The sequence below is a fragment of the Nipponia nippon genome, unplaced genomic scaffold, assembly GCF_047370975.1.
Source record: "Nipponia nippon isolate SJK-2023a ecotype South Korea unplaced genomic scaffold, ASM4737097v1 scaffold_23, whole genome shotgun sequence".
In the NCBI taxonomy this organism is placed as follows: Eukaryota; Metazoa; Chordata; class Aves; order Pelecaniformes; family Threskiornithidae; genus Nipponia; species Nipponia nippon.
In genome coordinates this window covers 8,476,058-8,487,399 of record NW_028262340.1, presented here as the reverse complement: position 1 = coordinate 8,487,399, position 11,342 = coordinate 8,476,058, and the positions used below count along the sequence as shown (strand labels likewise).

The following is an 11,342-nucleotide window of genomic DNA, read 5'->3' as shown; positions in this document are numbered from 1 at the left end:
GCGGGTGCGGGAGGCGGCGGCGCTGGCCGGGAGCGGGGCTCGAATCCGGGACGCTCGGATGCGCGGGGTGGCCACGGCGGGGCCACGGCCGCCCGCGGGCCATGGAGCTGCCCACGGCTGCCGGTACCGCCTGGGGCAACGGTACTGCCTGGGCCCCCCTGCCCGGGGCCAACGACACGGGGCCACAGCGGGCCAAGAACGCCACCTCCATCCTCATTGCCATCGTCATCACCGCACTCTACTCTGTGGTGTGCGTGGTGGGGCTGCTGGGCAACATCCTGGTCATGTACGGCATCGTCAGGTGAGAGCGGGGTGCCAGGCCGGCACCCCATGCCAGCCTCGGTGCCGGGGAGGGCGTGAAGAGGGGGGAGCAAAGGTGTGTCTGGGGGTGAGCGTGCACTGGGGTGAGTGTGCATCACATATGAGACAGCAGACAGAGCCAGTGTGCAATGGGGATGAGTGTGCACCATGTGCAAGATGAGAGATGGCAGCAGAAGCGAGTGTGTCCCAGGAACTGGCTGTGCACCAGGTGTGAGACAGCAGCAGGAGCAAGGGTGGGTGTGCATGGAGTGCTTGTGAGCAGGGGTTAGCACAGGTGGCATCGAGATGGGTGCATCTGGTGGGTGTGATGTGTGTGTGTGAACAGCATGTGTGCGAGCACAAACGTGTGTGGAGGATGTCCCGATGCTGTGCAAGAGGAAGAAGCAAAGACTGCGTGTGCATGGAGCAGGACGGAGAGTGCATGGGAGCTAGTGTTTGGGGGGAGCGGGGGCTAGGGGACACACCCTGGCCCCAGCAGCCGTGTTCGTGGCTCCTCTGTGGGGAGCTGGGGGAAGAGGAGCTGCAGGGCAGGTCATGCTGTGGCTTGGGAGAGGTGAGAGGCTGGTGGGGTATTTATTTCCAACACACAAATGCCACTGCTAAGAGCTGCCCTGTTCGCAGGGAGGCTCCCGAGTCCCCTGAGCACCCACCCCACAGCCAGGGGAGAGGGGCTGGTGGGCTCCCATTGGTACCTACCCACTCCATCACTGAGACTGAGATGCTCAAAGCGTGAATTACCCACCCCAGCCCATTCCTGGCTCTGCTGCGAGCTGGTATTCATGCTGTCACCACCTCCTGCAGCCAGCTGACTCTTGCTTTTCTCTAACAAAGAGCAGGAGCCTGCATTGCCCAGCCCCAGCTTGCACCACAGCCAAGCTGGCCCCTGGCCCCCTCCAGCAGCAGAGAGACCCACTCATGTCCCAGGTGACCCTGAACCCCACTTTGGCTCCGTCAAGCATTGCAGTGGGAAAGCAGGCACCAGAGCCGCTCCTTGTCTGGCAGAGGCACCTCTGCCAAGGCTTTCCCTGGGCAGGGAGAGGGTCTGCTGGGTCTCTGCACCCCAGGACAAGCAACAGGACCCCAATGCCCCCCTTTTGGCAGATGAGGCACAGTGAGACACTGCTGTACCCAGCCCAGCACTTCTGCTGAGGTGCAAAATTTCCTGCCCATACTAACTGCCTCTTTGTCCAAGATGCTGGTTGATCCTCTGTGGGTAAGACGAGTTAACATTGCCGAGGCTGCAGTTAATATAGGACAATAAAGCCAAGTCTTGCAGACCACAGGACCACCACCAGCAGTGGGGGCTGGCAGAGCCCTCCATGGTCCCCAGACCCCACTGACCGTGGAGGACGGGGCCGGGCAGCAGCGGAGGCAGGAGCCGTGCTCACCATCACACTGTGGTTGGTGATGGCACAGAGACTTCACCATCTCCAGCCTGGCAGGAGAGATCAGAGGTCTCATTGCGTCCCTGCACTTCAATTCACCCCTTCCCATGTCAGAGGGGGCTTGTCCTGGGGGGGTGGTGGGGGTGTCCCCAAGATTCATGGGGTTAATCCCAAGTCCCATCACCCCAGGGGTTGCTGTAACCCTAGCTGGAGCCAAAACCCGGGGGGCCAAATCAGAGCTTGAGACTGGATTTAGGCAGACCCCCAGAATCCTCATTTTTAACCATTTCCATTCCCCACCTCCCAGCACTTTCAGTCCATAGCAATTGTTACAGGAGGTCAGCACAGCCTGGCACTGCCTGTATATGAAATAAATGCGGTGACTCACTGGGGGAAGGAAACGAGCCTGAAACGTGCCCATGAGCCATGCCGGGCTGCCCATCACCCTTGCGCCTGGCTCCCCACTCTTGGGGTAGTGCTGCTGTGTATTTTTAACCACCTGAGAGGGTGGGCAGATGGGTAGTGGGAGGGGGTTTTCACTCGCTGACCCTAGCCAACACTGGATGGGATTTTTTCATTGACTTGAAGCAGCTTTAAAAAATCAGCCCTAGACTGAAAAAGCAAATTAAGGTAATTGTTGCAGAGACATACACCATGTATGGTGTCATGGTGAAGGATGAGTGTTATTAGACCCCCTCCAGCTGGTTCTGCTCTTGGAGAAGAGGGAAGGCATTTTAAAGAGAAGGCTTTAATGTGCAAAAAACATCCTCCCTGTTTAACTCACTAAGTAACCTAATGTTACCCATGCTTTAGAAAGCCTGACTCCATGGCATCCACAGATCCCATCACCATGGTTTCTAGACCCACCCCACCCCCCCACCCCCCATTTTCCAACCCACCAGCTGATGCTAGAATTAAACATATCTCCCAAGGAATGAATAAATGCCATCCTCCGAGCCCCTGGGACAGGAGGGGCTGCAGACATGCACAAAGCATAGCTTGTGCCTTTGCCCCTTATGTGGCCGAGCCCACCTGGAGTTTCACAGGGGTTCATTGGCAGAGTTGCTCCACGTCGGCAGGGTTTAAGCTGGACGAGTTAGGCTCCACTGGGGGAAACCTGTGCCCATGTGGGATAGGGCTGTGAAATGGGATCAGCTTGGGTTCAGACCTCACTGATGGGGAGGTGCTGGGCATTTGCCTTGTGGCCCTGGGGACATCTCCTGGTGTCACCTCCCACTGGGCCTGCACGGAGTGCCTGGGTGCCTGGGCAGCCTGCAAGCATGGCTGGAGCGCATCCTGGCGACCTCGGGGTCCCTGGGGACACAGCGCTGAGGATGCCACACAGCCCGTGCGTGCCAGGGAGCAGGTACACGCAGGACCCCGCTCCACGGCCCCCAGCTGAGCTCCCCCAATGGGGACCTGGCACCCCAAAGAGCTGAGCATAGCCAAAACCCAAAACACTCCTTGCCCAGATCAGCCAAAACTCAGCCGTGCACCCAGAGGGAGCTCAGCCTCCCCAGCACCCTCCGGCAGCAGCGTGGCCAACAGCCCTGATGGCGACGGGCACTGCAATTACCACTGCATTGTCAGGTGCTTTTAAAAATACCCCTGGAAGCAATTTGCAGCTGCGAGCTCAGGCTTGCGAGTGCCCACAGTCCTGCAGAGCCCATCAACCCCCCGCCAGCTTCCACACAGGCTGCAGGGGCATCCCTTTGCTGGGCGCAGGGTTTGTTAAGCCAGGCTCTTTAAGGTGGTGGCTTTTAGCAGCTCAAGGATTTTTGCAAGTGGTTTCTTTCACTTACTTATTTTCCAAGAGGTTTGGAGAACTAAGAGGTCCTTGGAGTCCAGATGCTGGCATCGCTGCTGGAATGTGGAGCTGCCCTGTGCTCACTCCATCCTCCAGCCTCATCTCTCCATCGACACCGTCCAGATTGTTTCGTTCAAGTGCGTAACTTCCCAATCAAGGCACTCACTTAATTGTGATGGGTTTGGCAGCCTGGGGAGCTCCATCAGCAGAAGGGGCCGGTTTGCTCTGCTGCAGGGGATAAACATCTTTCCTAGAGCAGTGGCTTCGTTCGCAACTCGGGGGGGGGGGGGGGGGTCACCACGATGGACCCTCCCACCCCGTGCCATGGGTTCAACCCTCAGCACAATCCTGGAGGTGGCTGAATCCTGCCCCAAAACCCCAGCTCCGGGGGCTAAATTGTAATCCCCATCGTCCCAGTTGTCCCCATTGCTGCTTTGCCTTCACCATCACAGCCTCATTCTGCCCAGGGAGGGGGCTACAGCCCCCCCCCCCCAGCCCCACCACCCCAGCACATCTGGCAGGGGGTTGGGGAAGTGCTTACCCAGCACAGCCGAGCATGCCTGGCAGAGCACAGCGTGAATACCGATTTTTTCCACTTTACTCAAAAAGCAGAGATCAAAGCGTGAATCTACCTGAAATGATTATTTTTTAATCTAAGTGAGCCAAAACCTGACAATAACACAAATTCTCAGGTTTTTGTTTAACCTGGAATGAAACTTTTCTAAGAAGAGATGCATTCGCAAAAGAGGTTGGAAAATAACACTAACGAGAACTGAAAAGGCCTTTTCAAGGAAAAGACATTTTTTTAATGTCATATTTAAAATAAAAAAAAGTTCAACTCAAATGTTTCCACCCTTGGGCAAGGGGCTGCCATTTGCAGCCAAGGCAAACAAGAAAGGAACGCTGCTGGGGCTGGGAGCTGGTCTGAGCTGCTATTTTCTCCCAGAGAGAAATGGTTTTTGCAGCCTCCATCTCCTGGCTCTACTGACAGCATAACCTGGTGGGTCTCTGCCCCACCAGCATGCTCTCCTGACCCTGCTGAGATGCAGAAAAGGATAAAGTGAAGGGAATTGACATTACTGTCAAGCTCAGGAACCTCTTTCCTACACCAACCCACTCTCCTGGTCTTCAGCTGGGGCAGCAGAGCAACAACCATCTGAGATGGGAGTTAATCTCCTCACCCCAATTTATTCCACGTACCCCATCACACAATGGGGTTATTCCATGAGCTGTGCCAGTATCTTTTCATCTGGCAACCAAGGGGTTGTCTCCCCCCATGCATCAAGGATGAATTCAGCCCCGCTCTGTCTAGGACTGAACCCCACCCCGGGGATGCTACAGGCAGGTTTAGCCATGCACAAAGATGCTTGTGTTCAAACTGACACTTTTGTTAATTAACTAGGGTGCATCTAAATGAGCTCAGGGCTGCGGAGGATGCTCTGAGCAACAGGGACTTGCTGGAAGGAGTGCATGGGGAGGGTTTGAGCCACTGGCATAGCCCTGACCTCAGCCTAGCAAACAACCCAGGGGTGGCTGCAGAACCCCCACCCTGACCCAACCCTAATGCGTTGCCCTTTGGGGACCCTCGGCAGCAGGGATGAGCATCCATTTCAAACCAACCACACCATTCAAAGCATCACCTTGAGCAACACCTGCAGGGCTGGATACTCCAAGAACATGCACCCATCCCCACCGGCCATGGTGCTTACCAGCCCTGGCACCCACCAAAACAATGCTTCATGCCTTCAGGAAGGGTTTTGGCACTCGGGACTGGGCATTTCTCTTACCGTGATATGACAAGGACCAGAGCTGGCATGCCAACCACAGGTGGCTGCTGCCCTTGCCGAATGCCCTGGGGAAAGAGGCACAGTGCCCCGGAGCCACATGCCATGGCCAAGGCAGCCAGGCTTCCCCAAAGGCTCTGGAGCTCCAGCCTGCTTAATTGGGCTGCTTCCAGATGGCCTGTTTCCGGGGGTAATCGATCCAATTTCTGCAAGTAAACTCGACAGGGAAGCAAGCTAGATAATCACGATTTACTGGGTGGAAAATCAGATAAAGGAGGTTTTGAGAGGTAAAGGACATTGTGCAACTGATTCAGGGAAATGGAGTAAATCAATTTAATTGGAGAAGTGACATCTCTGAAATTTTCTTCAGATTTCCTTTGAATAAAGGCAGCCATGTGAATGAGTGTCACCTCCCTGGTCAGGTAAGGAATAACTGCTTTGGCAGGGTCTAAGCCATGTTCTGCAGGTGCTGGATAAGGTCCCACATGTGAGTGCAACCCTGTGCTCAGGCACCAGGACCTCAACACACACTAAAACCATGCATGAACACAAGTCCTTTCTCAACATGCTCCCTGGTCCATCTGTAAAGGTGCTGAGCACATCGGTGCTGCAGAAGGGCACGTCACAAGCACGTACCTTTGCCCACCGAGGGTGATGGCACCTTGTGAACAGGTAGGGAAAGCCAGGCTGTGCCCCTCCACATCATGTTGAGTGTGCATACGCATACTTGGGCATGGTAAGCCAGCCCTGACCACCTGTAATGGCTCCCTTCTCTGTCACCCCCAGGTACACCAAGATGAAGACAGCCACCAACATCTACATCTTCAACCTGGCCCTGGCAGACGCGCTGGCCACCAGCACGCTGCCCTTCCAGAGCACCAAGTACCTGATGGAGACCTGGCCCTTTGGGGAGCTTCTCTGCAAAGTTGTGCTCTCCATCGACTACTACAACATGTTCACCAGTATCTTCACCCTCACCATGATGAGCGTGGACCGCTATGTCGCTGTGTGCCACCCGGTTAAGGCCCTGGACTTCCGCACGCCGGCCAAGGCCAAGATCATCAATGTCTGCATCTGGGTGCTCTCCTCCCTCATTGGGGTGCCCATCATGGCCATGGCGGTCACCAAGTCAAAAGGCAAGTGGCTTCTGGGGAAAGGTCCCCTCCTGTCCCATCTGTCCATCCTGGGGGTGACCTGGCAAACCCAAGCCACCTGGTCCTGTAACAGGTTTGAGCTCAGTGATGGACAGCCCTCCATGGGACCATAAGCATGCCCTGCAATGGAAAAATCATCATGGTGTTATTTTCCATCGTGGCTGCAGAGGTTGGAAACTATTCCAGAAATTGTCCTCCCCCTTCCCTATCGCCAGTCCAACCAGTGCCTCTCCCCAGCTCCTGGGGTGCAAATCAGGTGCCTAAGAACACTCCCAATGGTATTGCAAAGTCCCCAACTGGCCCACACTAAGATCCACAGCTCCTGTGTGAAGATGCCAGCCCTTGGCTGCTAGGAAAGCTCTGGGCATCTTGAGGAAGTGGACAGGTTTCAGTGGAAGGTGACATGGGGACGTGTCCAGCATGGGGGTTGGGAGGAGATAGCATGGGGATGGCCCAGGAGGCTCTGCAGGGCACAAGTCACTGGGTCACTGCACCCACTACATCCCCTCAGCACCCCGTGGGCAGGGGGCGGGTGGCATAAAGCTTCTGGGGAATCTGTGCAAAGAGCTGGCAGGTGGGCATGCATCTCCTTGTGTTTTTAACAAGCATGGACATGCCCAGCCATGACCAAGCAGAAAGCAGACAGTATTCATAGCAGAAACTCCATCGGCTTCCTCTTTGATCATTCTCTCTCCTGCAGATGGGATGGTGCTGTGCACACTCCAGTTTCCTGATCCTCCCATTTACTGGGACACCGTGACCAAGATCTGCGTCTTCATCTTCGCCTTCATGGTCCCCATCTTGGTCATCACCATCTGCTACGGGCTGATGATCCTTCGCCTCAAGAGCGTCCGCCTCCTCTCAGGCTCCAAGGAGAAAGACCGCAACCTGCGGCGCATCACACGCATGGTGCTGGTGGTGGTGGCAGCCTTCATCATCTGCTGGACACCCATCCACATCTTTGTCATTGTCTGGACGCTGGTGGACATAGATAAGAAGAACCCCTACGTGGTGGCCAGCTTGCATTTCTGTATCGCCCTGGGTTATACCAACAGCAGCCTCAACCCCGTCCTTTACGCTTTCCTGGATGAAAATTTCAAGAGGTGTTTCCGAGAGTTTTGCCTGCCTTTCCGAGCCCGTGTGGACCAAAACAGCTTCTCCCATGCCAGAAACACCACACGGGAGTGCATCTCCACCTGCACCCCTTCCGAAGCACGCAACAAGCCGGCATGACTAGACGTGGGCAGACTCCAGCGGGGCTGCCAGGGCCACAGAGGGGACGACCTGTGCTCAGAAGTGACCCAGGTCACCACCACGGAGCTCTAGCAGAGCTCAATAGCACCGCTGGGGTTTTTTTCAGACTGAAAGCAAGTGACTGCAAAGACTTTTTTCATCCTGAAGAATGCAGGATGGCGGAATCAGGACTCACCAGGCAATGTAGGGAGAGGACAAGAGGCAACCTGGGCAGAGCTACTCTGCTCTTGCTGCCACTGCAGCTGGGGAGAGCTGGCAGCCCCATACACCCGACAAGAGGTGTCACTCTCCAACACACGGCTGTCAGCAAAGACCAAGGATCCTGGGACACCATGATTGCAATGACCACGTGCTTCTCCTCCTGAATGGGCCAAGATGGCATCACAGTCTGAGGCAAGTGGGGAAACGCTCCCATGGCAGAAGGGGACTGTGCTGGGAGGTGACGCCACATCATGGGGCCTCACTCCATCCCCCTCTGAGCTGTGTCCAAGAAACAGCCAGAGAAGGAAGAGAAAACGATGCCGCTTCAGAAACAGTGTTATCAAAGAGCTCCAGATCCATAGTAAAAATTTTACTGGCGTCCTTCAAACTGGGATGGGCCCCAGAGGACAACTTTCTGCTGTTAATGTCATTACTGTATTATTCAGAGATCTCTGACTGCAGCCAGGGCAGCCCTAGACATGGATGTGATACTGGGAATACAGATACAGCCAGGGGATGGGTAGGGGGACGGAGCAGGGCACGTCCCAAGCTCACCCCATATCCACGTGCTGATGCCAAATTCCCCCAGCATCCACCAGGGTGATGGGCAACTGCTCCTCACCCATCTGCCTCCAAAGACATTAAGCCCGAGAAAGATCTCATTAAGTGAGAAATCTGTGAGGACTTGAGGAGCTTCTCACAGTGCTAAAGCAATTAGGATGGCCTAACGGGCAGTGCTGTGAGGGCCTTCCCTCCCCTGCCCTTTGGGTGAAGGATGAGCAACAGCACTGCCCAGATTTCCTTTTGCAAAGCCAAAAAGGATAGGATTATTTTTTTTAATAGAAGATGGGAAAAATATCACCATCATTTCCTAATTCCCCAAGCAGGAGAAGTGCAAGCGCTCTCTGTACCGAGAAAGGACCCACAGCCTGCAAGAGGCAGAGATTTTGGCATTTCATGCTCAGCACTCGTTTGGATGGAGCAGCCATCCCTCCAAAGAAGCGTCCAAGCTCCAAGGAAGTGCATCCTGCAGGAGCCACCAACCAGGGACCTCTGGACTGCATTATCTGCCACTAAACGATGACCGATGGGTCCTCCTGCCCTTCCGCTCCTTGAATCACCCCCACCAGCCCCGTGCCAGCTGTGAGCAGCATCCGGGAGCCGCAATTTTTCCTTCCTCTCACCTTCCCACTATTGTGGCTGTGACCAGGAGGTCAAATGGGCTGAGGAGGAGGAGGCTCAGAGGGAGCGGTAATAGCATTTAGTGGACAAATTGATGCAGCTGGAGGAAGCAGGCAAGCGCCTGGGTGCACCTGGGTCTCGGGGGCTGGATGGAGAGCCTGGGTTGCATCTCTGTTTTTTCCAGTTGCATCAATTTAGCCAAATAAAGGTCATTACCTCTCCTTACCAGCCCTACCTTTCTCCAGAGCCTGTGGAAATTGCAGCCTCCCCATTAGGAAGGCAGAACCAACGAGGCAGTGAAAACCAATTTCTCTTTCAAAGGAACCAAATAGGGTGAAACTGCTTATCTCAAATCAATCGCTGCTGAAGTGCATGAGTGATCCTCCTCATCTGCCTGCACCTTGCCCTGAGCAAAAGCCTCTCGCTCGTCATTGCATCAGGCTGCACATCTCCAGTGCTTGCCCAGGACTCCTCGGGATCCCTTTGCAGGCACGGATGGAGTCCTGGACTACCGGCAGAGCCATGCTTGGTCTGCTCATCCCCTGCTGCCGCAAGCCTGGCTGTTCATGGAGCATTGGGTGCGGGAGGGCAAGCAGGATCAGCTCTGGGGCAGGAATTGGGGGAAAACCCCCAGGGTCCCACAGGGCTGAGCTTCAGCTCCATGAGAAGAGAGACTAAGGTGTCCAGAAGGAGTTGGAGGCCACCTTTCAGCTCTCCACCTCCACCCAACCTGGGAGCAAAACCCTCAGTGCCATGTGGTGGAAAATGCTCTTGGTTTGGAGCTAGTTCATGGTGAGGTCCTGGCAACGGTGGGACGTCCTAGCAGGGCTGGATATTCCTGCAGGGGTGGGATGTCCCACGGCTGTGGACCAGGACATCTTGGGTTTCACTCCAGGCTTCAACATGAAACTGAATTCCAGGTTGATATCTCAATTTGGGGGGGTAACCCCAAAAACGTGATGACCCAAAATCATTGGTCTCTTTAATCTGCCTTAGCCAGTGCCTCAGTGTCCCCTAGAAATACCAGCCCCACGATCAAAGCTGGTAAAGGCATGAAGGAGAGCAGCATGTCCAACTGCAACAGGGGTGGCTGCCGAGAGCACAGCAAAGAAACTGGGAGACACAGGGGAGGTGAACCCCATCACCCATGGATGAGGCATCTCTGGCCCAGTGCAGCCCCTTCGAGGACACAACATCGTGTTGGGGGGACTGAGCTGTGAGTGCTGGGGGCTGCAGGTTGGCTCAGGATTCTGCAGGCAGCTCGGCCACACCCCAAAGCTCAACCACCCCATTTCCCATCCCCACGGGATCTTTCCATCTGGGGGAGGCCTGCCAAATTCCCAGCCTGCTGGGAGATGTGCCTGCAACGGCCTTAAAGTGGGTTAAAAGGCTTCAAGTCATAATTTTTTAAATGCAGCCATGCCCGGGCAGAGCTGGGAGCCCAGGACACAGCAAGGATTGTGGCTTTTCTTAGCTTAGGTTTTGTTGAATAAAAAAAAGAAAAAAAAATATTCCTGGGGAAAAGGGAACGCTGATGGCAAACACTGCACTGGAGCCCTTGCAATGACACAGACCTAGAGCATCACCCACCTGCCCATTTCAGCAGCATCCTGATGGGTGCCTGAGGGCTTATCCAGCTTCTCCCTGCAACGGCACCCACCCAAAAAACAGCTCCACCAGCCCGTCATTTGGTCTGGGAAACCAGGGTCAAATTGTGACCCAGGGAAACATCGCTGGGAGCTTATATCTGCCCATGCAGAGCCATGCCACAGCTGGGATGCTCAGAGGGCACTCCGTATACTTTGTGTGTGTGTGTGTGTGTGTGTATATATATGTATCTCTCTGTCTATAGCTGTATGAAATTAAAGTGACTCCAGGTCATCCCATCCTGCCCCCTGCTATAGCAGCCCCCTGCTACTCTGTGTGTGATGGAGCTCGGGCTCCTGCCCAAATCTGCCGGGTCCGCAGCACTGACCGTGACCTCGCAAAGTGCTTCAGCCAGTATTTCCAGCTCCAGACCTTGTGATTTTGGGCTTTTGATGGCATTTCTGTATAGGAACTGTGCTTTCTAAAAAAATTAATAAAATAAGAGATAGCAAGCAGTTTCCAGCTCTCCTTTGACTCTCAGGCACTGCAAGTGAGCAGGGTCCTTCCTGCTCAGGGCAGCATTTTGGGGGGTGATGGGAGAGAAACCACCTCTAAATTCAAGTTTTGAAAACTCTCCTGTGCTGGGAAAAACCCACCTTCATAAAAC

General features: G+C 54.9%; 1 protein-coding gene across 2 annotated transcripts; it reads left to right on the top strand.

Annotated features, from left to right (window-relative positions):
* On the top strand, window positions 1-11,016 carry OPRD1 (opioid receptor delta 1). Of its 2 annotated transcripts, none has more exons than XM_009470899.2 (3): window positions 1-301; window positions 6,084-6,433; window positions 7,152-11,016. In XM_009470899.2, the coding sequence occupies exons 1-3, from the start codon at window positions 102-104 to the stop codon at window positions 7,682-7,684; spliced, it is 1,083 nt and encodes a 360-aa protein (XP_009469174.2). In that variant the 5' UTR covers window positions 1-101; the 3' UTR covers window positions 7,685-11,016. The 2 variants fall into 2 exon arrangements, with proteins under 2 accessions (XP_009469174.2, XP_087616752.1); XM_087760626.1 differs by lacking the exon at window positions 1-301 and adding an exon at window positions 3,525-3,650.
* The last annotated feature ends 326 nt before the right edge of the window (window positions 11,017-11,342 follow it).

Excerpts from the sequence above, each read along its gene's own strand:
- OPRD1 (XM_009470899.2), top strand. The coding sequence starts at position 102 with ATGGAGCTGCCCACGGCTGCCGGTACCGCCTGGGGCAACGGTACTGCC. Across the intron at positions 302-6,083 it reads GTCATGTACGGCATCGTCAG|GTACACCAAGATGAAGACAG; the intron begins GTGAGAGCGGGG and ends TGTCACCCCCAG. Across the intron at positions 6,434-7,151 it reads GGCGGTCACCAAGTCAAAAG|ATGGGATGGTGCTGTGCACA; the intron begins GCAAGTGGCTTC and ends TCTCTCCTGCAG.